Here is a 26,779-nt window from a genome sequence, read left to right as displayed (position 1 = left end):
ATTTGACTAAAAATACAGCCGGTTATCCAGACTATGCCTTTTTATCTGTGCCGCCAATGCTGCTGGCTACTGCTGAGTGTTATGGAGAACAGGTCAGTGAAGAGATTCAGGCCTGTTAGCACTTGCACGCTAATAAATGTGTCAAAATCAACAGCACACGCAGCTCTACTAAATGCTTCTGAAATCACAAGCAACACTTCAGGTAATAAATTTACTTTTTGTCTCTTTGTACATTTCTTAACCCTTATGTTGTGTTCCAGTCATTTTCAACCAGAGAGGATTCTCATTATACTATTTTATTATTTAATTATTTTTCGCATTTCCAACTTGGTCGAAGGTGGGACAGTTTCTCATTCAGTTTCTCTGTATTTTGTCACATAAAAAAATGTGGCATCCAGGATGTACACAGTTACTGATAATCACTAACCTTTAAACAAATAAAATGCATCAATGAGTCAAAGTTCCTAGATTTCAAGATAATAAAAATCTTTTGAGCCAGTGTTTATAGAGGCCTCCCTGCTGATAACTGTACCTGCAAAACAAATGCTAGCATAACAATTTTGTTACTTTATATACCTGTAGGTCAGCTATCTTAAGTAGAAATATCCCACATCTGAATTGAGCAGAATGCAGCAATAATAAACTTCCTACATTTCCCATTAACATAAAAAAAAAAAAAAAACTCAATAAAAACTTTTAATTGCTGTTTGATGTCTGGCGATTTATCTCAAATTTCCCTTGTGAGATTCAATTAAAGTGGAGGTGGTGTACAAGCTGGATGCTAATAAAGAAAAATCATTATAGTGAGTGTACGGTGACACAGTGTAGAACAAGGGAATTAGCAAATGGTGAATATACAAAGATTAAATCTATTCATCGTCCCTTTGTGGAGAAGTTGTGGAGTGATAAATGTCCTTTTATTGTGTGGGTGGAGTGTTAAACACATTATAACACAAATCAACACTCACAGTGAAATATGTCCCTGAAGAACAAACCCACCAGCTCCTAAGTGCTCACATGCAAATCTTTTATTTTCGGTGCTGATCAGAAGTTTGCATTTTGCTGTGTAGCTTCTGTAATTCTGTGTCAAATTCTCCTGTGGACTGTAGATTGACAGAGCATCACCCCAGCTTTCTGGAGGTTGTTGGTGATTTTACAAACATGTATTTTAGGGTTCATTTTCACAGCTTTTATAATTTGTCTGTCATCAACTACGGTTGTTTTTCTCAGCCGATCAGGTCGTTGTTGTTTGCTGATGTCACAGGTAGTTTCCAAATTCTTGATTTCTCCATGCCCTTTGTTTTTCCTATAGTTCTAATTGACTATCTTTTTTTTTTTAGCATCCAACTTGCTTGCTTTTCGGCTTCCTCTTCATCCTGGTTTGTGTGTCATCATCGAATGCAAGAATTAGAATGCAGAAGCAATGGATATAACTGATAAGACAAATTCCCTGCTTTTAATATCTGAAGAATTAATGCAACATCTTGCTGAGATGAATATTTAAGTCAAGTTCACGTAGGCAAAAGACTTCTCCCCCGCTGCTGTCATCCTCCATTCAGCATTCAAACTGCATGCCGCGTTCGGTTACTACAGAAAGATGGAACTTCTCTTCAAGAGTGCACAATAACTAAGATTTAAAAGCGTTAAAAGAAAATGCTCAATAAAATATGGCACAGATATTATACATTATTCTGACATCTGCTGGTCAAAGCACAAACTGCACTGGAGATGTGTGTACCGTTACAGTAGATCCAAGGTTGAAGAACTTTGTTTTAGGTGGTGGATTACACTGATTGATATCTATCAGTTATGTTACCGAAGTAATGAAATACTTGTGCTATTTATGTATTACTGTATGTACATCAATTATAATTAACACTTTCAAATTCAACTCTATGCTTTTGTAAATAAATAAATAAAGAAAGAATATATAGAGAGATAGAGATAAGTCTCTTTTCCTCACCAAGGCTGCATTTATTTGATCAAAGATGCAGTAAAAACAGTAATATTGTGAAGAATTATCACCATTTTAAAGAGCTTTCATGTTGTAATATATATAAAAATGTAATTGAATTTTCATCTATGAGTTCTCAATGACATTAGAAACAATTTTACTGTTTAATTGTCCTATTATTAAATAAATAAATAATAATATATATATTTTTAATTATTTTTATTTATTTATTTTTATAAATATGCTGCAGTAGTATGCAGTGTCTGGCAGTAAATAATAACATTTTGAGTAACTGAATCTTAAAAGTGCTCCATTTGTATGAAAAAAATCCCTAAAATACAGACCAGTGGGTCAAGGTCCAGAGAGATTCCCAATGTGTCATTCATTTCTTAAACAAAATCCAATCAGAATGCTTTAATATGACAATCTTCCAGTTTACACTTAACACAGGCCTTTGAAAATGTATGATTCATTTTGTGATGTTTCACTGGAGAGATCTGAAGCCTATGTATCACACCATTTAAAAGTTTACAAACTGATCAAAAGTGACAGTAAAACCATTTATAGATAGATAGATAGATAGCTCTTCTGAAGTCCTTTAAGGTGACCCGGTCTCAGTCAGTGGTGTGCTGATCTTCTAACTCACATTAACAAAGACCAGGACGAGGAGTTTGACCAGAACGAGATTAACCTTTTGCTGGAGTGCATGCATGATGACAACCAGGTCATGGTCTCAGAGAATGTGATGTTTCTCATATAGTGCAGTGCCAATGGACAGCTGCATCTCTTGAAAATTCAGGAATGTAAATAACATAACAATTATTTATAACATAGCAGTTTCTTACAGACTACAACATACCACTAATAAATTGTGGGAGCATTAATGGTTGACTACTTCTTTTGATGCTTTTATGTTATTCATTTTGCAACCACTTTAATCCAAAGCAACTTACAAATGAGGAAAACAAGAAGAAATAAATCTTAAGGTGGGAATGAAGATTGAATAGAAACTGAATAGAAAGAAAACTTCCATTATTTTAATGCAAGTTATGATTCAGTAGTGCCAGCTCAGTAATGAAGACACAAGTAATGAAGTAATGAATATTTTTCTGTCTTCACTGAGGCTTCTTGATGTATCCTGCATCTCATAGGGATCTTTTATTCAATGGTCCCAGGACTCTGGGGATCTGCAAGAGAAAATGCAGTTTATTGGGAGCAGTGTTGAGAAGGTTAATTTGGAAATGTAATAGTTAACAGATTACAAGTTACCCTGTGTGAAATGTAATGAATAGTGTATCTATTTAAATTGCTTTATTAAAGTAATGTTTCTGATTGCATTTGATGTTTTTTTTATTTTATTTTTAATTACTTTTTCTAAATTTCGAATCATTTTCAAACATTTAAAGCAGGCAGGGTTAATGTCATCACTGATTACTGTCAGACTTTCGATACTAATTATTTAATTTTAAAGCACAGCCACCACAAAATCAGACTTTAGCACCTCAATTTACTTTGAGATCATTCTGTGGTATACTGTTTTAAAATTATAATAAGAAACCATTAAATAGCTATGATACTGTTTTTGAAATCATATCTTTGCATATCTGTGGCAGGAAACACTGACATCTAATGATTCCTGAAATAAATCATTTGTCCTAGTCTGTGTCCCAAACTCCTAAAACACTGGTGTCTTATAGTCAAAGAACTCCGTCCCTTTCTTACAAATAATAATACTGCAGTTCTCATTCACGCACTAGTCACCTCACGTATAGACTACTGCAATGCTCTTCTCACAGGTATTCCCTCCAAATTGCTGCATAAGCTTCAATTGGTTCAGAATTCTGCAGCTCGTGTTCTCTCTAGAACACCTTATACTGATCACATTTCTCCAGTTCTCCAGTAACTGCACTGGCTTCCAGTAAAATATAGAGTCGAATTCAAAATCTTGCTACTCACTTATAAGGCAATTCATAATCTTGCACCACAATACCTTACTCAACTTCTCCAGGTTTACACTCCTTCACGTTCACTTACATATTCATCTTCAATTTCTCTTGTGGTACCTCGGATTCGACTTATGGGTGCCAGATCTTTTAGTTATGTTAAATTACATAATTCCGTTAATATAACTAGTTACTTCCCAGCAATAAATAGAAGTTATCCGTTTACATTTATTGATGAATAATGGTAGCCCTACAGTTATCAAGTATGGGAGGAGAAGACTGGTATTTGGATACATACAACCATCTGTCTCTTTGGATCCTCCTCTGCCTCATGTTAATCAATCTCTAATCGCAGGTCTCTGATTTTTGGTCTCTTTGTCTTCAAAAGTCCAGTCACATCTATTGATAAAGTTGAAATTTAAAGCTCTTATCATATTTCATAAGAATTTCACTGGTATTGAATAAGAACTGCACACCTTCAAGGGCGAGGAGGAAGATGGCATCATGTCCTTTAATGAAGCTTCGACTCTTCAGACGATCGTGTGTGATGTAGTTGCCAGTACCGTAACCCCTCCCCCGGTAGAATTTTTCACCATTTTTGCCAGTGACTAGACTGCCTACTTTTCGTGGGTTGTCCCAGAAATACTTACCTTTACCCATGTCTGTACAAAAAGAGAAGAGACTATAAAACACATTTTTGAACTGTGCTGGCAAAATAAGTCACATAAAAAAATGAGTTATTTTTCACATTCTCCATTAAAAGGCCTTCAAAATTATGAATTGAAAGAATCAGACGAATAATGACAGAGCTACATTCTTTTGAAGTCAAAAGAGTCAGCAAACTCAATTCTGAGAAAAATCGCGTTAAAGTTTACTGAAGGAGCCAAGGCAAAATCACAAAACTGAATCTTTTCATCCACTTTTTCCTTACTAATAATTACTAAATTAATATAGCTATTTTTATTTTATATTGGTTAAATAAATAAGAACATAACCTATGCAAAAAAAAAGGGGGAAAAAAAGCAGTAGAATAAATATAAGAAAGAAACAAATAATGCATTAGGCTACCTTTAGCATTCAAGTAAGAAAAAACTAATAATTAAATGCAAATCTATCGATCACTTAGAGAGCGTTGACTTATGATGTTGGTATATATATATATATATATATATATATATATATATATATATATATATATATATATATATATATATATATAATTTTTATATTGAACCAACATCATAAGTCAACGCTCTCTAAGTGATCAATAGAACTGTAAGTCAAGCAGATAGACAGGAATAATAGTTCAGTTCAGTTGTTTATTCAACAACTGTTCCAAACCAGTTTGGCATCATGTACTGTACAGGGCCACATTTACCTCATATTGTCATTATTAATGTCAATTTCAACAATTTACAATTTACTAATGCATTATAAAAATCAAAAGATGTGTTTGTTAACATTAGTTAATGCACTGTGAACTAACAAACTACAAATAATAGTAAGAGTAATTTCATTAACAATAACAAAGATTAATAAATACTGTAATAAATGTATTGTTCATTGTATGGTCATGTTCATTAATACATTAGCCAATGTTAATGAAATCTTATTGTATAGTATTACCATATAGATGTATAGGCCTGCAAAATACTGATGCTACGTTTACGTTTATACGTTTATCATTGCATGTGTCATTATATTAACATTTAACCAAAATCAAGTTCAAGTAAAAAGTTGTTGACAAGCTAACACCGCAAAGACAGTTTGGGTATTGCATTTATATTTTCATGAACTTGTAGGTTATAGGAACTCGAGCTGCGTCGAGAACGTTTGGGGAACGCGTCCAGCGTGACGTCTCTGAATAACATGTATAATCAGTCCAAAGGAAGGGCGAGACGTCATAGGCGGGTGACGACAGAGACCAGGAAGCATAAAAGCATGAGCGGCGAAGCCGGATATCAGCCTTGTGTCTTCAGCAAGCGCTCTGTGTGTGTGTCAGTCGCTATCTGTTTGTGAGTCTTATTTAGTGTCATTTGTCCACTGATAAACTCCATTGTCAAAGCTTCAATCAAGGGACGTTTTGGGGCGAGAGCAGGCAGCGCTCAGGCTGTGTGTTTTTCCCTGCCAAAAAAAAAAAAAAAAAAAAAAGGGTAGGGACACACGCTGCTCGTGTGTTGTCTGCTTGAGAGTGAAGCACGCAGTGTCAACTCTCGAGGGAGTTGACGGCTGCAATGCGAGCCTTTGCTTCACTCTCAGAAGGCTCTCTTTGAGGAGAGAGCTTTCACTGGTGTTTCTCGCTGTGCCAGCCCCGCTTTCGCCGAGGCGAAACGGTGGTTGTGCTCGCGGGACTCGCTTTCGGATCTGCTGGAAGGAATGTAAAACGGGCAAGTCCCTATCTTCTTTCTTAGCCACCAGATCCGGCGCTCTCGGTGGTCAGAAGCCCGCGTTTGCGGTACTTTCTCCCCGATGAGAGGGCGCGACGGCGCTGCCTGTCTTTCTCTGAGGAGATTGATGTGGAAAGGCGTCGATGAGCTCGCCAGTTACACAAGCACCAGTCACACAAGCACCAGTTGCAGAAGCATATTATGCCTAATATTAACATAAGCAGCATTAATGAAGAGTGGAGCTAGCGCAGTCAGCTCTCGGGGGGCTGACTGTGCTTTTCTCACTGTTAAGCGCTCCGCTCTCGCCGGGCACGCTCTGAGGAGTGTGTCCGTGCATGCGATCCTGCAGTTGCGGTTGCGCGGTTGCCGAGGCACAGCGGCGACCGCGATAGCGGGAATCGCACATGATCTGGCGAATGGGTTGGAGACGGTTCGTCCTATCTCCGCCCATGTTCACTAGATCTAGAGCTCGTGCTCGAGGCTATGAAACCAGCGCTGCGGTTTATTCGCCCTCTGAGACCCTGAAGTTCCAACCGTGTTCCAGCCCCACGTGCCGGGGTGTCACTTTTGTACTCCGCAGACGCTAGAGTCAAAGTGGCGCTCCCAGGCCGAAGGCTTCTAGTGGAAATCAGTTCTACAGACCGTTGTTTTAGCTGGATAGCCTTCATCATAACGTCCTGACGCCTAGGACGTTTTGAGGGCCAGCTCCCTCTGAGGAAGAGTGGTGTACACTGCATTACACGGTGCCTGTCTCTCCTCAGTGCCCTCAGGAGATCGTTCTGCCAACCCTGCCGGTGTTCCAGGGCGCAGCGATCTCCGGCGAGCGCTTCTCTCAGTTACCGCCCGGAAACGTAGCGGTGCTGAGAGGCTCGCTACCTCTACAGAGGTCTCTAGAGCAGCTAGTACAGTCATCCCCTGCCGGTCCACCGCTTCAGGGCACCGAGCTAGTGGCTCTAGGCGCACCAGAGGCCAGTCTCGCGAGACTGGTTCTCTTAGGAGATCACATGGCGGTGTGGGAGCCCCTGCCAAGTGTACTTCATGGGGTCCTGCCCCGAGCAGGCTCTGGTCTAGTCTTCCTAGCAGACGATGTGGGTCTGAGGACCATCGTTTTTAGGAGACTTCAGCTGCGAGAGTCCTGATGCTGTGGCTCAGGACCTCGGAGGGCAGGCCCCTCTGGGGAAGGGCGGTGTACACCGCATTACACGGTGCCCGTCTCTCCTCAGTGCCCTCAGGAGATCGATCTGCCAACCCTGCCGGTGTTCCAGGGCGCAGCGGTCTCCAGCAAGCGCTTCTCTCAGTTACCGCCCGGAAACGTAGCGGTGCTAAGAGGCTCCCGACCTCCTGGGAGGTTTCCAGAGCAGCTAGTTCGGCCGTCTCCTGCCGGTACGCCGCTTCAGGGCACCGAGCTAATTGCGCTGATGCAACCAGAGATCAGTCTTGAGAGGCTGATTCCCTTAGTATGCTATATTGCAGCGTGAAAACTACTGCCAAATGTGTCTCAGTGGGTCCTGCACACTGTAGTGAGAGGCCACAGAATCCAGTTCTGGTGGGCCCCAAGCAGGCTCTGGTAATGGAACAGAAGTAGACTCTCTCTGAGGAATGGAGACCATCGAGGTGGTCCCTCCTTGGGTTGCAGAGTCCGGGTCCTACAGCCGGTACTTCACTGTTCCGAGGAAGGATGAGGTGTTGTGTCCTTTTCTAGATCTGTGCTTTTTGAACCTCTCAGTCAGGGGACTGAAGTTTAGCAAGAATGCACAGGCCAAGTCCGAGGACTGGTGTGTCACGATCTATCAAAAGATGCACTTATCTCCATCCTTCTTCATCGGAAGTTCCTGAGGTTTGCTTTTGGGGGCAAAAGCCACACTTTCCCGACTCAACCACATTGTTGATTGGTTGATATCAGCTGAATCTGAGCAGATGGCGGTTCGGTCACATGAAAGAGCTGGTGTTAAGACTTAACGCCAAGAAAAGTGTGGTTTCTCCAGTTCAGAGAACCACTTATCTGGGCATGGTGTGGGATTCGACCACGATGCAGGCACGTATGTCACCTGCTCGGATCAAGTTGATCCTCACTGCAGTCGCGAGAGTGAGAGAAGGCTGGTCACTCACTGTCAAGCAGTCACGGAGATTGCTGGGTCTGATGGCAGCTGCATCCAACGTGAATACTATTGGCCTGCTGTTCATGAGACCCATACAGTGGCGGCTCAAGACCAAGGGGTTCTCCCTGAGGGGAACCCCTTCTCCCAGACCTAAGAGGTCACCATGTGTTGGTGCGCACCGACAACACAGCGGTGGTCTCTTACATCAACCATCAAAGAGTTCTGCACTCATGCCATTTATACAACTAGCGTACCAGATCCTTGTGTGGGCCCAGGATTAATTCCTCTCGCTCAGAGCAGTTCACATTCCTGGGCATCTTAATATGGGAGCAGACATCCTGTTGAGGCAGGGGCCGAGGCCCGGGGAATGGCGGCTTCACACTGAGGTGATGAAGCAGAGTTGGAGATGTTGGCCAGACTCGGGTGGATCTGTTTGCGACTCGAGAGACATCACACTGTCCCCTCTGGCTTCCTCTGACTCATCCAGCTCCACTGGGGCTGGACGCCATGGTACAGACATGGCCAAGGCTTCATCTGTACATTTTTCCCCCGATTGCTCTGCTCTCAGGAGTTCTGGAGAGAGTGCGCCGGGACGGAGTCGAGCTGCTGTTAGTAGCCCCATTCTGGACGGGCCGGGTATGGTTCTTGGGCCTGATTTCTCTTTTTGACGGCACTCCATGGGAGGTTCCCATCAGGAGAGATCTCCTCTCGCAGGCGGAGGGTGCGCCCCCGCATGGAGCTTAGAGGCTGTAGGTGTTGTCTCTGAGGAGGCACAACTCTTAGCTTCTGGTCTCTCAACCGAGGTTGTAAGACCGTTCTCCAATCCAGAGCTCCCTCAATGAGGAAACTGTATGCCTTGAAGTGGAAGCTTTTCATTTCTTGGTGTGGAGACCGCCAGCTCGACCCAGTTAACTGCCCGGATGGTACAGTGCTGGAGTTCCTGCAGGCTCTCCGCAGGGTTGACCCACTCCACCTTGAAGGTCTACGTGGTGGCCATGGTGGCCTACCACGGCCCTCTTGGTGGCCAGTCAGTGAGCAGAAACCCTCTGGTTACATGTTTCCTCCATGGTGCGCTGAGGCTGAGGCCTCCGGCCAGAAGAAGCTTAAGCTAAGCGGTGATCAGGATGCTGTCCTAAGTCTCGAGTCCTCTGATCTCCCCTGTCCTGGGGGTCAAGACTCACTTCCGTCTAAAGTTTGGCATTGGACGGTTTTCCCCAATTTCTGTCAGGCTCCTCTCCTTCTCTTGCTTTACCTGTGCTCTTCCACAGTAGGCAGAGATTGGAAAGTCTGGCGGCGTGGGCATTCTCGTTCCCCAAACGTTCTTGACGCAGCTTGAGTTCCTGAAGAGGAATGTCTAAGGTTACGTATGTAACCCTGGTTCCTCGAAGGAACGAGACGCTGCGTCGCAGTGCCACACTTCCGGCATCTCTGGCTGGCGCTTGCTTAATCCTTTGAGGCTGATATCCGGCTTCGCCGCTCATGCTTTTATGCTTCCTGGTCTCTGACGTCACCCGCCTATGACGTCTCGCCCTTCCTTTGGACTGATTATACATGTTATTCAGAGACGTCACGCTGGACGCGTTCCCCAAACGTTCTCAACGCAGCGTCTCGTTCCTTCGAGGAACCAGGGTTACCTACGTAACCTTAGACGTTTTCTGTCGCTATGTGTTCACTCAGTTTTTTTTCTGTCATTGGGCCAAAGTATCAAATCAAAAAAGACTCAGTGCTTCACACAAGCTATTTGACTGTGACGTGACAACAAATGGTAAGACACTCTTCTCCACTCCTCAAATATATATATAAAAAAACATTAGCCTTTATAAAAATATGATTTCTTGAGTAAAGAAAACGGTGTACTTATTCTATCAACAGTTCTTTTATTTTACCTCCAGACTGCAAAAAAGCTGAAATGCTCTAAACTGCGCGCCACACTTCATTTACGTGAGAGAAAGGAGGAATAATGAGGTTTGACTAACAGTTTGAGGAGCCAATGATGTAACAATGTTTAGTAATGGTATCATCACTTTTACTGGTCCAGGATCAGTGATTCTTAGCTGTTATATTTTCGATTTGAGCTCGAGTTTCAGAAATGCTTTGATAATGTAACGTCAGCTTTTGTTGACTCTACTGTGCTACTCGATCAAAAACAGAGCTTCACTACTGAAATGCTATTTGATTAAGAAAACAGAGACACTAACACCACACTATTTAGAAATGTAGTACTTGTAGTGATGCTACTACCCATCACTGCTAATTAGTGACCGTTGTTTTTATCTCACCGCTGCTCTTCGGCGTGTGTCTCTTCTGAACGGCACATGCGCAACGCTGACCTCCATGTGTCATCCGCACAGAGCTGCTTCCGTGTACAACAGTTAAATTTATTATTACATTTTAAATATTTTCAAAACGTATAATTTGCTACAGGAGGTTCATGCCCCGGAGCTGTGTGAGAAACTTTTTTATTAAGGATGGGTGCTTTTTATTTAACTCCGTTTCCATTTTTAAAATAACTCAGACTGGATTCGTCTTACAGAAGAAAATCAGATACACCTACGACAGATATTTTATGGGCTAATTTTAATTTTTGGGTGAACTAACCCTTTAATGGTTCAAAGAAAATATTAATATCTATAACTTTTTGTCTTACTGTCAGTGAAGGTCATGTTTGGATCTGTAGTGATCATCCTAATGTTGTTCATGCGATGTTGAATGTCTGGATTCTGGTCCATCAGTTCCATAGATGCCTGGCGCCATGGACATGGCCATTGGAGATTGTTGTCTTTGGGTCCAGAGGTTAAGTGGAAGTATATAGCGGTTTTATTTGGACTATCCTTCAAGCCATTAATGTACAAACCAATCTGAAATGAGTAACCATCTGGTGATATGAAGCGGGGGCTGTAGGTTCCGGAACCAGCAGGGGTTTTAGCAAGAAGCCTGGCAAAATTACGAATGTGCCAAGTGTATTGAGGACACTTGGTCTCTGAGAGGTTGATGTCATCCAGAGACAGACCAGCCTTTGATGCTTTTCTTCCTTTAACCCCTTCAAATACTACTCTGAATTTATCAGAGACATTTAGCGTAACATGATATAGTTCCCAGGAGCCTCGAATTCCACCTAGGTTGTACAAGTATAAGTTACCCATTGTCTAAAATGTTTTATCGATTGGTGTTTTAAACATAAATAACTATTACCTTTGATCTTCTGAATGAGTCTTAGGACACCTTTGGGGTTTTTAACTGTGTATTCACGCACCCAGATGTTTAGCTGGTCATCAACGCTTCCGCTGTTGTAGTGATAGAACTGCAGGCATTGGGAACGTCTTTTGGGGTGAAAGAGACGACTTTCCAGGAAAGCATTTTTACCCTTGGTTCCTGTGGCTGTACTGAAATGCATGAAGAACCCAAACCCTGTGGAAGTATAAACTTTATTAGATAATAGACCATTAAACCAGTATTCTCACTTTCTCTTTGGACCTTATAATGGAGTTTAAAAATCATTTTGCGTGTCATATTGGAATCCTTGACAAGAAATGTCTTGAGAGGTCAAAGAATATTTCCTTTTGGTATCAGTAAAATGTGTTTATCATAAAGACCAAAGTGCCACCATCAAAAAAGAGGTATCAGTGCAGTTTTATGGATTATGAATTATTCAACTTTTTACAACGAGGTGATACAATAAAAATGACACAAAATTAAACAAACAGTTTCCATGTGATACCATTCCAGTTAATTTGACAGTCTTTGGCATAACTAGGTATGATGCAATAAGACCTGGAATAATCATATAATAATGTATCCCTAAAACACTTTGTGTTCAATTATCTTGGCAAACAAATACAAATAATGGTCTAAAAATTTCTAATTTCTAAAATTAAGAGTTTTATAATAAAGTTGATGAGAGAGTGACGGTAAGTTTGACATTCCTCAAAGTTTTTCAATATATTTGGATTCCTCTTTTTAAAGGGACACTGAGTAGGAATTACTCCCATCTAGTGGTGAAATTGTATTTTGCATTCAAACTAATTTTGCTCTCCAGCGCCTCGCTTTTTCAAATGCGCGTTGCATCTACGGTAGGCGATATGTACCAAAAAGCTTTGACAGGATGTCTTCTAATAGCACTTCGTCGAGTTTTCCTTCAGGTGAACAGGTGTGTTATTTCAAACAAACTGCAACATGACAACTAACAAACGAATGTTACAGTATGAATTACTGACTGTGGAAAACATGAAATATTGTAATTAGTAGTTATGTCTAATTTATTCGTTATATTTTCTGAATTATATGCATTGTTAGATATAAAAAAATATTATAATATAGACTGTAACACTGACTTACCTGTCGAGAAGAAAACTGGCCACTTCAGCGTCTCTTTTGAAATCTTTATCAAGCATTAGCTCTTTCCACCTAGAAAAAGCTTCCCCGACATTAACTCTTGTTTTCTGTAATCTACGGTCACGTTTCCTTTTACGTTCTATTTTTGACTGTTTTGGCGACGATGTTTTCTTCTCCTGTGGCGCGGCATATGTATGGTCCATAATAAGAATGCAATCCAGACTTTTAAACTTGCCGGTGCAGTTTCAAGCGCCTCTCACTGCTCTGCACCTGCGTTTCTGGCTCTGACCGAAAACGCGTTGGCTTAGTACTTTTTGTCCCTCTCTGCTATTATAGTTTTGCAAGATGGCGGAACTACATGGAAGCCTCCGTCGACCTACCCGTCCCATGTATATAAAGATAATAAATTCTTCATTTACAAGAATTAGTTTAAACATTGGCATAGGTATTTGTACACCATTGAGGGCATATTTATGAATAAAAATATTGATTTTAGATAATAAAATACCTAAAAAGTTACTTATTGTCCCTTTAAGTCATGGAAATGCAATAGCAGAATATTTTATTTTTTATTTTTATTATTTTTATTTTTTTTACAGTTGGTGCAAACTTGGCAATATAGTAAATTTGCCATGTTGAAAAAGTTCCACACAATTTCCACACAAAACTCCTGCTTGATGTGACTCACAGTGACAAGATTCTGGATTTTTGATGTATCACAACCAAAGATATTTGTGTTTGTATGGAGTTTGGACAAATGAGGTTTCACAATGGGAGGGGCTACTGAGCAGATGGTGCATAAATGGACAAAAACAACTGCGAAATTCTCTTAAATCACTTGCATGAAGTTTTATTTCTATCGATTTTGTGGATAAAAAAAAGGGCAATTTTCATTGTAAATGAATGTGAAACTCAGTTGGGTTAAATCCTGCTTTTGTGGTTAGGGGTGTTTATACCTTGACATCGACCCAGGTTGGTGTAGTCCGTCTGTGGACCACCCTTTACTCTTTGTACACGAGCCCATTTGGCATTTCCACCATCACCCTGGATCATACCACAGATATTTGGCTCCTCAAACTGGCAAGAGTCCAGAAAAATTGAGGCTGTAGCTGGAAGAATAATGAAAAATGTTTAGGACAAGATGATTGAGAGAAGCAAAATATTAGTTGAGCAAGTAGTCTTTATCTTATCAGTCAAACTAATGTCAAAAAATAAAAATAATAATAATAATAATATGGAGGATTATTTAGTTGAGTCTTCCACAGAAAGTGCCTAATCATAAACTTACTACAATTGTATAGCCGGTTCAGCTTGAGCAGGTCACTGTCACTAAACTCCATGCGTTGACCAATCACATCCAAGAATTTTGGTATTTTGGTAACAATGGTTGGCTTACTGCCTATGCTGAAGGATATCTTACTGTAGTGCATGACTGAACCATAATCATAGGGCACACCGAGAGAGCTTGACTCCGTTTCATTATGTAAATTAAAGTTGTTCTTATAACCTAAGTAAGAAACAAACCGTGAAACAGTTAATTAACAAATTAGTTTGTATTTAATATAAGTATATTTATAGATTTTGGGAGTTTTGTAAGACAAAATGATCTTATTATTGATGCGTGTATTTAAGAATTCAATACTTACGCTTTTGAATCTGGTCCCACACGATGATAACGTAGTCGTCTCTGTCAGATCTGGATTGTTCGTGCCAGAAACCCAGTGCATGCAGAAACTCGTGCTCCACTGTTCCTAAATGGTCACAGTTTTCACCAATTGACAACTCTTGTTTCCCCATCCGTCGATTCCCCACCTTTGAGTAACATCTGATTGAACATAAAAACATCACCTTTTCATCACCCTGAATTTATGTTTTTTTTTTTATTTTGCAAATACATACACCCCTCAGATACAGCCAGTGCAATAAAAATCTAAATGTTTTCAAATACCTGAAACGGTCCAACATGCTTATTTGCCTAAAATATTATGTAATAAATTTAAGTGATTAAAGATCCACTGAAGTGCCTTGAAGTGTCTCAATTTTCTAATTATACATCCTCAGCATATATAGTCACTGCTTTGCTTTAGTTAAAGTTCAAATTAAAACTAAAGGGGAAATCTATTAGAGTTAGACTGTGGCTGTCATAAATGTTCAAATGTGTATTTACTGAGATCAACAGCTCTGACCCAAGCTGTGATATGTACAAAATACTGCTGGCTATTTCAAAAAGAGGCTCAACTCATATAATAATATGTACGGTGTTTGAATTGTTCAGTATACCCTATATAGTACACTACATGCCATCAACCATACAGAAACTACTATGTGAACAGGGCCGTGTGAAGATGATGGGTTAAGCAGCTGCATTCATTTTTTTTTCAAGCTTGTGGTAGGTGTTCCAAAAAATTTGCTTGAAGTAATTCCTACTGTTTTAAATCAAGATGTTTCACAAAAACTGATTAAACCTGCCAAACTACAACTAGACACCAAGGGCAAAGATTCCTGACCTAATGTTGAAAAGAAAGATGAAGCAAAAGTAATGGAGTAAAATAAAAGAAATGCAAAGGCTAATTAAACCATTTTTGAGGCCATATTAAATCTGTAAAGTAGTGTATATAAGAAGCTGGTGGATTTCAATCCATAATATTAGATTAGATTTACTCGATTGTGGTGAGGTGGATTTCTTATGTTTTTAGATTTCTATAAAGCATTTGGTGCTGTTGAGCATCCTATATTTTTAAGCATTTTGGTTTTGGAGTAAAATTTAAAAAAATGTATTTAAATGTTATTTCCTATTCAGGAACTCGAGCTGCATTGAAGCGCTATGGGGAACGCGTTTACCGTAAGCGACTCTGAATATTATATCTAATCTGTTTTATAGAAGAGCGTGACGTCACGGGCGGGGAAGCTATAAAGGCATGAGCCGCACAGCTGGCATCAGCTTCGCGTCTTTCAGCAAGCGTTCTGTGTGTGCATGTCATTCTGTCTTGTCAGTCTTATTTATTGTTGTTTGTCACTATTAGCTCCTCAAAGAGTAAGCAATAGTCAAAGAGCAAAGCTAAGATGAGACATCTGAAAGGCGAATCCAGATCGCGTTTCAGATTGTGTGTTCCTCGCTACATCACGAGTGGGGATACATAGACTGTGCGCGGTCTGCCTGGGATCGAGGCCCTCTGTTTCAGCTCTTGAGGGAACCGACTGCCTGCACTGGTACAAGCCAGTGTGGACACTTTGATCCCGGAGCACTCTTCTCAAGAGGGAGTCTTCAACCAGCTATCCTCGCTGTGTCAGTCCCACTTTCACCGAGGCAGAGCGATGCCTACATTCGCTGGGATCGCAGATAGATCTGCTAGAGGGTGTGGAGACGGACACGTCCCTATCTCCTACAGACAACAGTTGCACAAGCATCAGTCTCACAAGCATATTATGCCTAACTTTATAACGAGCAGCATTAATGAGGAGCGCAGCTCACACAGTCAGCTCTCGGGAAAAATAAGGGAGCTGACTGTGCTTCTCGCATATCTGGGGATGGGTCAAAGACGGCTCTGTCTATCTCCACCCATGTTCCCTAGATCTAGAGTTCGTTCTCGAGGTTCGGAAGCACGTGCAGCGGTTCCTTCCCCCTCTGTGAACTCGCAGGTGCAGCTACTTATCTCCAAGGAGATTAATACTGTTTGTGCAGACCGTCTTTACTCGCCTGATTGGTTAACTGCATTAATTCTGAGGAATTAAATTCAATATTTATCTGACTATGAGAAGTTAGATATGAATTATATCCACAAAGCAGACCATGTTTACTTGTCTGATTGTTTGTTTGCATTAAATTCTGAGGAATATAATGACATTTATCTCACTCTGAGAAATTATATATACTGGAGGGGCTGCTTGGCGGGAGCAGCCCTCTCAGTCTATCGTCAGAGAGTTGCCGCCCGCGCTCCCCTGCGTCGGGTCCGGAGGCTGAAGCAACGCTCTGAACCAATGCTCTGAACAAGGGTTTTCCCAGCCTAAGGCAGATCTGAGGGCCGTACTTCAGGCTGGGAGGTCCTCAGCTAAGAAGTCCTGACACGTTTTGGTCACAACTGCAGAGGGCGTCCCCTACTGGGGAAGAGCGGCGTACACCGCATTATACGGTGCCTGTCTCACCTCAGCGCCCTCTGGGGTCCAGTCTGCCAACCCTGCCAGAGTTCCAGGGCACAGCGGCCTCCAGCGAACAATGTCCTCAATATTTTCCACCCACGTGTGTAGCGGAGCTGAGATGCTCACCGCCCCTTCGGGCGCCTCCTACACCAGAGGTCAGTCTCGAGAGACTGATTCCCTTAGTAGATTATTTAGCAGCGTGGAAACTACTCCCAAATATATCTCAATGGGTCCTGCGCACAGTAGAAAAATGCTACAGTATTCAGTTCTGCTCTCCACCGCCGAGATTCAACTGGGTTACTCCAATGTTAGTAGGCCCCGAGCAGGCTCTGGTTATGGAACAAGAAGTGAAAACCCTATTAGGGAAGGAGGCCATCGAGGTGGTCCCTCCTCAAGACAGGGATTCCGGGTTCTACAGCTGGTATTTCATAGTTCCAAAGAAGGATGGGGGGTTGCTTCCGATCATAGATCTGCGGGTCTTAAATCAATCAGTTATGAAACTGAAGTTCAAAATGCACAATCATGCATGTTGTAGCTCAAATCAGATCCGAGGACTGGTTTGTCACAGTAGATATCCATCCCACATATCCATCCTTCCACAACACAGGAAGTTTCTGAAGTTCGCTTTCGGGGGTGAAGCTTACCAATATCGAGTACTTCCCTTCGGCCTTGCACTTTCACCCCGCACGTTCATGAAATGTGTAGATGAGGTTGGTTGATTTTAGCTCAGTCAGAGCAGGTTGCGGCTCAACATCAAGATGTCATTCTCGCACATATGGGGGAGCTGGGTTTGAGACTGAACAGCAAGAAGAGTGTACTTTCTCCTGTTCAGAGAACCACCTATTCGACCGCAATGCAGGCACGTCTGTCCCCTGCTCATATCGAGTCGATCCTCATCTCAGTCAAGAGTGTCAAAGAAGGGCAGTCACTCACTGACAAACAATTTCAGAGATTGTTGGGTCTGATGGCAGCTGGGTCCAACGTGATACCTCTTGGCCTGCTGTACATGAGATCCCTACAGTGATGGCTCAAGACCAAGGGATTTTCCCAGAGGGGCAATCCACTTTGAACTATCAAGGTCATGCAGCACTGCCTCCGTGCCTTGGAAATGTGGAAGAAACCTTGGTTCTTGAATCAGGGCCCGGTGCTGGGAGCTCCTTGTCACTGTGTAATACTAGCGACAGATGCATCCCTCACTGGTTGGGGTGTGGTCATGAGTGGGCACCCAGCCCGTGGTCTGTGGAGTGGTCGCCATCTGACATGGCATATCAATTGTCTAGAGATGCTAGCAGTTTATCGTGCACTGAAGCACTTCCTCCCAGACCTAAGGGGTCACCATGTGTTGGTGCGAACCGACAACAAATTTCTTATATCAACCACCAGGGAGGTCTGCATTCACGCCCCTTGTACAAGCTGGCGCACCAGATCCTTGTGTGGTCCCAGGGCATACTCGTCTCATTAAGAGCAGTATATATTCCTGGGAAACTAAATATGGGAGCAGACATACTGTCGAGGCAGGGGCGGAGGCCTGGGGAATGGAAACTTCACTCCGAGGTGGTGAAGCAGATATGGAGAATTTTTGGCAGAGCTCAAATACCTTTCCCCCTATTGCTCTGCTCCCGGGAGTTCTGGTGAGAGTAAGAGATGCGTATTCTTTCACGGTACAGCTTCCCTTATGTTAAGACAGTGTCTTTGCCTGGCAGAACTCTTTCGCTGTTCTATATGTAGCACTGCCCTATGGCCAGTCCATAGGTGTAATTTCTACATGTTATCTCCTATACACAGGATGTGGCTTCCGTAGCGTTCCCCAATTAAGTTTGCTTTCCCAGTGTTATCCATATCCACTGTATGGAACAGCAGAGGAGGGTTCCTCTGCCAAAGCCCTGTCCTATCTTCCGTCCTGATTGGTGTGGGGGTACTTGCAGGATTTCGTAGGGCACTGGAGGGGGCGATTTCCATACGGATCGTAACATCGAACGTGACTGACTGAAAGGGAACATCTCAGTTACGTATGGTAACCCTCGTTCCTTGGAGGAGGAAAAGAGATGTTACGTTCCGTCGCAACAGTTGCTGTACCACTGCTGTATGGCTGAGGCATATCACCTCCGCTCCTCAGACAAAAACCGAATGTGCAACTGTATGCGCTCTCCTTATATGTCCGCACTGTGTAACGTCTCTGTTCCCTCCTTCAGGGAACATGGGTTACCATACATTACTGAGAGATTATTTCACATTGTGATCACACTCAGACATCCAGGAACAAACTTTTTAGCACTGCCCTGCATTAACTAAATAGCTTAATTGCACAAAAGCTACATCTTTCTTAACAAAGAGTTAGTATATGGTCATTCATACATGCACAGCCTCTCTCTCTCTTTCTCTGTGTGTGTTGTCATAAATTAACAGTTGATTAATAACATTTTTCTGAGAATATTCAAGTGGAGATCGCAAAACTTCAAGATCACCTGTGTTTTCAGAAAGCAAGCGCGTTTATCCACAATGGAGAGAGAGAGAACACGTGTACAGGGTTGCCAGTTTGCCAAAGATAAGTAGCACACTTATTTGTGCTACTTATTTCCATATTGGGCAACCCTTAAAGAAGATTATTCAAGTGTGCTTTTTGTATACTTCTTTTAAACTAAAAATAGGAAAGTATGCTTTTAGTTTAGAAACGTTTTAGAAATGGGCTTTATGTACTTAAAATTAAATTTAAGTATACTTGACTTATACTTACAAAAAGTATAAATATATTTAAGCTATACTTATTGAATCTGTGTTTTCATTATTATATGGTAGAGGGCACTAGTCTTCATCTTCTCCACGGAATAAAAAAAGAAAACACAAGTGAAAAAGAAAAGAAGCAACAGATACTAACACATGTAATCTAACACATAATTCTCTGACATGAAACAGCATAAAAACTGTAACATTATGGAATAAAATCGATGGAGAGGTAATAATTACAGTCAATCTTTGGGGTGCTGATCAATTTAAAGGGACAATAAGTAACTTTTTAGGTATTTTATTATCTAAAATCAATATTTTTATTCATAAATATGCCCTCAATGGTGTACAAATACCTATGCCAATGTTTAAACTAATCCTTGTAAATGAAGAATTTATTATCTTTATATACATGGGACGGGTAGGTTGACGGAGGCTTCCATGTAGTTCCGCCATCTTGCAAAACTATAATAGCAGAGAGGGACAAAAAGTACTAAGCCAACGCGTTTCCACAGCGCGTTTTCGGTCAGAGCCAGAAACTCAGGTGCAGAGCAGTGAGAGGCGCTTGAAACTGCACCGGCAAGTTTAAAAATCTGGATTGCATTCTTATTATGGACCATACATATGCCGCGCCACAGGAGAAGAAAACATTGTCGCCAAAACAGTCAAAAATAGAACGTAAAAGGAAACGTGACCGTAGATTACAGAAAACAAGAGTTAATGTCGGGGAAGCTTTTTCTAGGTGGAAAGAGCTAATGCTTGATAAAGATTTCAAAAGAGACGCTGAAGTGGCCAGTTTTCTTCTCGACAGGTAAGTCAGTGTTACAGTCTATATTATAGTATTTTTTTATATCTAACAATGCATATAATTCAGAAAATATAACGAATAAATTAGACATAACTACTAATTACAATATTTCATGTTTTCCACAGTCAGTAATTCATACTGTAACATTCGTTTGTTAGTTGTCATGTTGCAGTTTGTTTGAAATAACACACCTGTTCACCTGAAGGAAAACTCGACGAAATGCTATTAGAATACATCCTGTCAAAGCTTTTTGGTACATATCACCTACCGTAGATGCAACGCGCATTTGAAAAAGCGAGGCGCTGGAGAGCAAAATTAGTTTGAATGCAAAATACAATTTCACCACTAGATGGGAGTAATTCCTACTCAGTGTCCCTTTAATCAACGTTTTGATTATCATTCTTAATCCAATTTAAGGTTTTTTTTTTCAGCTTTTTGTTCAAAAGTTATTTCTTTATTTTTTTATGAAACTTACTCACATTAAAGTGTCTAAAAAAGATTGCATGAAGCTAGAATAAAATGTTTTTATTTACAAGCAGATACCCTGTACTTTCTTTGGATGTTTTGTATGTTCACATATTCATATAACAAAATATATACAGATTCAAACCTAAATAGGGACATAGTAGTATACTTAAAGTGATGTAAAGTTATCTTAAAGAAAACTTATGAGTTTACTTGCAGTATAAATTTACTAAACTAGTAGTTTACTGAGACTATACTTCAAAGTGTACAAAGTATTTAATTAGTGAACTATCAGTATAAGTTCACTTGAAGTGTAATTACAGTACAAACTACAAACATAGAGGTTAACTAGTTGTATACTCAAAGTTTGCGACTGTTATACTTAAAATATTCTTAAAAGTATATTTTATATACTAGAAAGTGGTCCACTGTGGGCAGCTGTGGCCTAATGGTTAGACAGCCAGGCTAATTACCAGAAGGTTGCTGGTTTGAGTCTCATGCGGGTTGGAGGGAGTAAATGAACAGTGCTCTCTTCCATCCTCAATACTCATGGCTGAAGTGCCCTTGAGCAAGGCACTGAACCCCCAGTTGCTCCCCGGGCACTGGATATATAGCTGCCCACTGCTCTGGGTGTGTGTTCACTTCTCTCTGCTGTGTGTGTGCACTTGGATGGGTTAGATGCAGAGCACCAATTCAGAGTATGGATAACCATACTAAGGAAATGTCACGACTTTCACTTTCAGAACATTGATATTTGTATACTTGCTACATAAAGTATACTTAAACATATAATTGAGCTTTACTTATGTATACTTAATAAAATAAACTTGAAGTATACTACTTTTTGGTAAGGGAAGTAGCTAGATATGTTTCAGGGATTACCTCACTTTCACGCTTGTTATTTTTTTATTCATGACTGCAAATACATTTTCTAGAATTCTGATCCTATAGACGGGGCGCTCCCGATTCTATAAAGCATTTGGTTGGACAGAAAGTTTGATGAGAAGCTGAAATATCGTTGATCCATATTGAGGAAAGTTAGAGACTGAAAGTTTTCAATGACTATATATCCTAAATGCAATTTTTTTTTATTGTTTTGGAGCACACTATAGCTTATATATAACATCTTATATATAACAGCTTATATTAGTCATACTAAAAAACAAACAAAAAAAATATTTCATGGGGACTTTAAGAGTAAGATTTATTTGGTAGATTTTTGTTTGAAGAAAAAAAGTGACACATTTAAATACATGTGAATAGAGTTTTTATTATTGCACAATGTGTGAAGATGAGTTTAAACGTGTGTAGTGGTTTGAAGTTTTCTTCTCTTACCCTCTGCCTTTAAATACGAAAATGTAGTTTGGCTCTCCATTCCAGGGTTTAAAGTCAATACAGGTCTTGAGTCTGTATTGCTCAAGTGCTCTCAGTATCACACCTTTAGCATTGATTTCTATATATATATATATATATATATATATATATATATATATATATATATATATATATATATATATATATATATATATATATATATATATATATATCAGAAAGTCAGAAAATAAAACGAAGAAGGTATAGTTAGTGATTAATTTGGAGCAAATATTAAGTTACATAGAATTATATTATCCTATACAGGTCAAAGCATAAATTCAACAGAACTGAATCAGTTATTATTATATTCACAGACCGAGGCTGCTGTCTAGGACATATGGCACAGTGGTCGGCCAGCGATACTTTTCACCCAGAATAGTGTTTCTGTCTTCTCCCTGTTAAATATAAACCAAAAAAGGATTTTATTAATAGGATAGTATTTTGATGTTTGTGATGTTTAGTGTATCTTACTGTATCTGAAGTTTAAGAGTGTCTTTAAAAAAATATTTGGTAACACTTTCTATTTAGCCCATTTTTATAATACATTATAAGGGTATTCTTAAGGCATTATAATGAATGCATAATGCATTATAAAAAAAAAGCTTATAATATGTTATATCAACTTATGAATAATCATAACAACAATTATAATACATCATAATATTTACGTATTTGTGGTTATAAGTTTAAGAGTATAATTATTTGTGACACACAATGAACACCATATTAAATCTATTTCATTACAGTATAATGGACTGTATCATATCTTGACATTGTTTATTTAATATCTGCACAGTATCTTACTACAGCTTGTGAGTGGTTAGATGCTGAGTGTTACTTGAGTGTTTCTGTGGAGCTAATGTTAATTAATTGATGTGAACTTAATATCCCGACTGAAAAAAAATTCTGTGTTTTATATGGTCAGATTTTATTTTGATGGTGCCCTTAATCAATTTACTATAAGCAGCTTTGCAACTACATGCCAACTTACTCTGATTAGCGTATAAGTATGCTCAAGGATGATAGAATCTAGATTGGTAGAATAAGCTGACGTACTTGCAAAGACATTTATAGTCAGTGTATCTGTTGGTTGACCATCAAAATAAAGTGTTAGCATATATTTATAGTAGCAGATTTATACTCTAATGTCTGCTAGCTGATATGTAGTTGCATATCAACTACATATCAATAAGTTAATTATCAACAACTGTCTAAAGGGTACCATCAGTTTTTATTTTATTTTATTTTTTTATTTATTTATTACAATTACAATAGTTCAAAGCAAATGTGTCATATTACACATTCATCTGATCTGATATCTGATCTTATGGTCATTTGATGTTGTATATCAATAATAATAATATTGTATTATTATTATTATTACTACTTATAAGTGGTCTTTAACTGTTTTGAGTAAAGTAGCATCAGAAAAATGGCAAGATATGAGACTTATAATACATTATAACTATGAGAAATATAATCCATTGTGAAAGTGGAAATATAAATAATTTTACTCTTAAAAGATATAACCACAAATAAGTAAATATTATAATATATTAAAACTGTTCTTATGTATATTCATGATATGATACAACATATTATAATATTTTTTATAATGCATTATGCATTCATTATAATGCTTTAAGAATACCTTTATAATGTATTATAAATATAGAAAGACTTACCAAATATTGTATAATTTTTTTTTAGGCCCAGAGATTAAGGCCCTAATTTGTATCCTGTTTGTGGAAAGTGACTTGAGAATTTGTTCAAAGAAAACACTGACCTCCTTTATCAGAATGTCTCCTTCCACCAGGTCAAGTCCTGCCGCTGTTGAATGAGACAGCAGTTAATGCAAAACTGTTATAGAAATATGCTACAGATTTAAGATGTGATAATGTTTCCACAAACCTTCATTTATTTCAAATATATCCAGGTCTTTTCCATTATCCACATCAATCACTGTATTGCCTACAAAAAAGTCTTAACATTTTATAAAATATAAAAAAAAAACTATTTAAAAATGTAAAACAATATTTAATATATTGTTGTATAGATTGTTATGACTCACCTGTGAGTGAAGATGTTGGCTTTTAAAGAAAACATTTGAGAGATAATTGTCAGAGGTGCACATTTACAACAAGAAGTTATTACAGTGTAAGTTTTAATATTGTATGAAATAACTACAAACTATCATAAAACTCATTCAGTCTTGAAAAAGTTCATTGTATTTTAATATAACAAAACCTGTGTAAGTTTTGCTTTAACACAATATTAATTAACACATGATCGCAAAATTGTTTCTCTGACATCTGAATTCTGTACTCACCAAACACAGGGCTGTGGCACATCCACACAGAATCAGTAATGTATGGAGAGACGCCATGAGAACTTCACTCTGAGACGCTCTCTTCAGAACATAAGTGCATTGTGTATTAACCAGTTTATAGAACAAAAGAGCCTAGTCTGCAGTGATACAAGCTTTTATCCAATAGTTTATGATTTATTACACTAAAGGTTAACTTGATATTATTAGACATGGTAAAAGTAATTCTTGATAATGATTTGGCTAAGCGTTAAATTAAATTTAATGAAAGTTCACCAAAAAAGAAAATTTGCTGAAGATTAACTCACCTTTGTTATGGAAAAATGTTTCCAACTCTTATTGTGAGACAATACCTCAGAGAGTATTGTAGAACAAGAAAAAATTGAGTTGTTCTTGCAAGAAAGTCAGACAGATATACAGAGCATCTGCAAAGTGTGTGACAAAGAGGAACACTTGGACTCAGTATTTATAGTCCAATCAAACCAGGATGTTTCTATCTCATCCAATCATAATGCATACTCAACATACATCTCCTTTTAGGGTATCTATTACAGCAAATTTGATTGTGTTAAAATAACACTCAGAGTGAGAAAGTTAACACCTTTTCTGGGTTATTTTTAACTGGTCCACCCAGAGTTTAACTAACAATTTAAATTGTGTAAATTTTATTTATTTATTTATTTTTACACTTGCACAGAGTAAAAACGCCCTTACCAAAAAGCTTCAAGTATACGTCAGGTTTATTTTAAGTATACTTAAGGAAAGTTTATGTTTTAAGGATACTTTATGTAGCAAGTATACAAATATCAGTGTTCTAGTAGTATACTTGTAAGTGTTCTGTTTCAATACTCCTTAGAACTAAATTGGCCCACTTTCTATTATATACAAGTATACTTTTAAGTATACTTTTAGTATAACAGTAGCAAACTTTTAGTACAAAACCATGGTTAATTTACGGTTACCATGGCTGCAAGAACCATGATTTTTGGTTTTATTCCTGTTAAAACCAGTTAATGTTCATAATGGAACATGGAAACTCAGAGAGAATATTAGATTTGTTGCTGGTGGTGAAATCATTAACAACATTTTAAAAAAGCCCCAAAACTTCACAGGATTATGAATTGTTTGTTATTCATGCCACAATGCATATTACTTTAATAGTTTTTATTAATAACCATTGCTATATCTGATAACTTTGTCTAGTGCTCTTATGAATGTTTATATGAACTACTATACTGAATGAAATGGTATGGTATTAATATTGTATTTAATTCTGTGACCTACTGTACTTGTTCTACAAGTCTTTGCACTAGTGTTAAAGAGAGGGCCACAAAGTAACACTTTTTGAATTTCTCAGTTTGTGTACATCCACATGTGGTTCAAAAATTGGAAGTGAAATGTGGGGTACATTGTAACATCTGAAGAGCACATTGACCATATGACAGGTTAAAATGTTATCTGATCAAATAAAACAAAATTTATATACATGATAAACTAAAAAATATTTAGTATATAAAATATAAAATATATATATATATACTGCAACCATGCTTGGGATGACCCACATAAATGAGCAAAAATGCTTTACATGTCTTTAAATAATCATTTCAGAACATTAAACTGACTAAACATTGATTGCCAGTCTTTATTCACCTGTTTTTCATTGTTTCTCATTGTTTTCCATACTGTTTTTGAGAGCGTTAATGATGTTTCTGACAGATAATATCAAGGTTCATTCATATGAGGAGTTTAACAGCAAGTCAGTCATTCCCTCCCTCCCACTGAGATGGCCTTCAAAACTGTAACAAATTAAATAATTTACATTGCACAGTTACAACAGCAATAAATGGTGTTATGAGATAACGACTTTAAATACAATTTTGAATATACAAATAAGAAAAAAAATAATAATAATTTTGGGGGGATACATACTTTAAAGCGCACCTAGGTAGCAAAACAGGGTGTCTTCCATCCAATTTTTTTTTTAATTTAATATTGATGTCTGACAAAAAAACAAAAACATTTTTAATTTGTTCTGTTTTTTACGTAAGGATAGAAAATGAATAAGGAACTTGAATATTCAATCTCTACATGTGGGCAGGAATGAAACGCCACTCTCCGCTGATTGGTCAACCAAACATTACAAAATAATAATTTTTCTTAAAAAACATAATAAGAGTCATCTGCCGCTATGGATTCTTAAAGTATTTCTACTAAGTTTTATCTCTTT

The 26,779-nt window shown here is 38.9% G+C and overlaps 1 protein-coding gene across 1 annotated transcript; it reads right to left on the bottom strand.

Annotated features, from left to right (window-relative positions):
- Window positions 1–2,969: 2,969 nt before the first annotated feature.
- LOC113102986 (meprin A subunit beta-like) lies at window positions 2,970–24,927 on the bottom strand. The gene is made up of 15 exons (XM_026265934.1): window positions 24,858–24,927; window positions 24,553–24,633; window positions 24,295–24,313; window positions 24,135–24,194; window positions 24,010–24,053; window positions 22,540–22,618; window positions 22,185–22,302; window positions 14,362–14,540; window positions 14,004–14,222; window positions 13,672–13,824; window positions 11,576–11,791; window positions 11,031–11,498; window positions 4,374–4,559; window positions 4,196–4,296; window positions 2,970–3,141 (listed from the first exon to the last, which is right to left on the bottom strand). The coding sequence occupies exons 2-14, from the start codon at window positions 24,607–24,609 to the stop codon at window positions 4,232–4,234; spliced, it is 1,863 nt and encodes a 620-aa protein (XP_026121719.1). The 5' UTR covers window positions 24,610–24,633; window positions 24,858–24,927; the 3' UTR covers window positions 2,970–3,141; window positions 4,196–4,231.
- Between the last annotated feature and the right edge of the window lie 1,852 nt (window positions 24,928–26,779).

Source organism: Carassius auratus, unplaced genomic scaffold (genome assembly GCF_003368295.1).
Source record: "Carassius auratus strain Wakin unplaced genomic scaffold, ASM336829v1 scaf_tig00217792, whole genome shotgun sequence".
NCBI lineage: Eukaryota > Metazoa > Chordata > Actinopteri > Cypriniformes > Cyprinidae > Carassius > Carassius auratus.
This window is presented reverse-complemented; position numbering and strand designations above follow the sequence as displayed.

What these genes read in the sequence shown, in the direction of transcription:
- LOC113102986 (XM_026265934.1), bottom strand. Translation starts at nt 24,609, where the DNA reads ATGGCGTCTCTCCATACATTACTGATTCTGTGTGGATGTGCCACAGCC. An exon ending in TTCGTATTTAAAGGCAGAGG is followed by an intron (nt 14,541 to 22,184) that starts GTAAGAGAAGAA and finishes ATGTTCAATCAG; the next exon opens with ATGTTACTCAAAGGTGGGGA. An exon ending in ACTCATTCAGAAGATCAAAG is followed by an intron (nt 11,499 to 11,575) that starts GTAATAGTTATT and finishes TGTACAACCTAG; the next exon opens with GTGGAATTCGAGGCTCCTGG.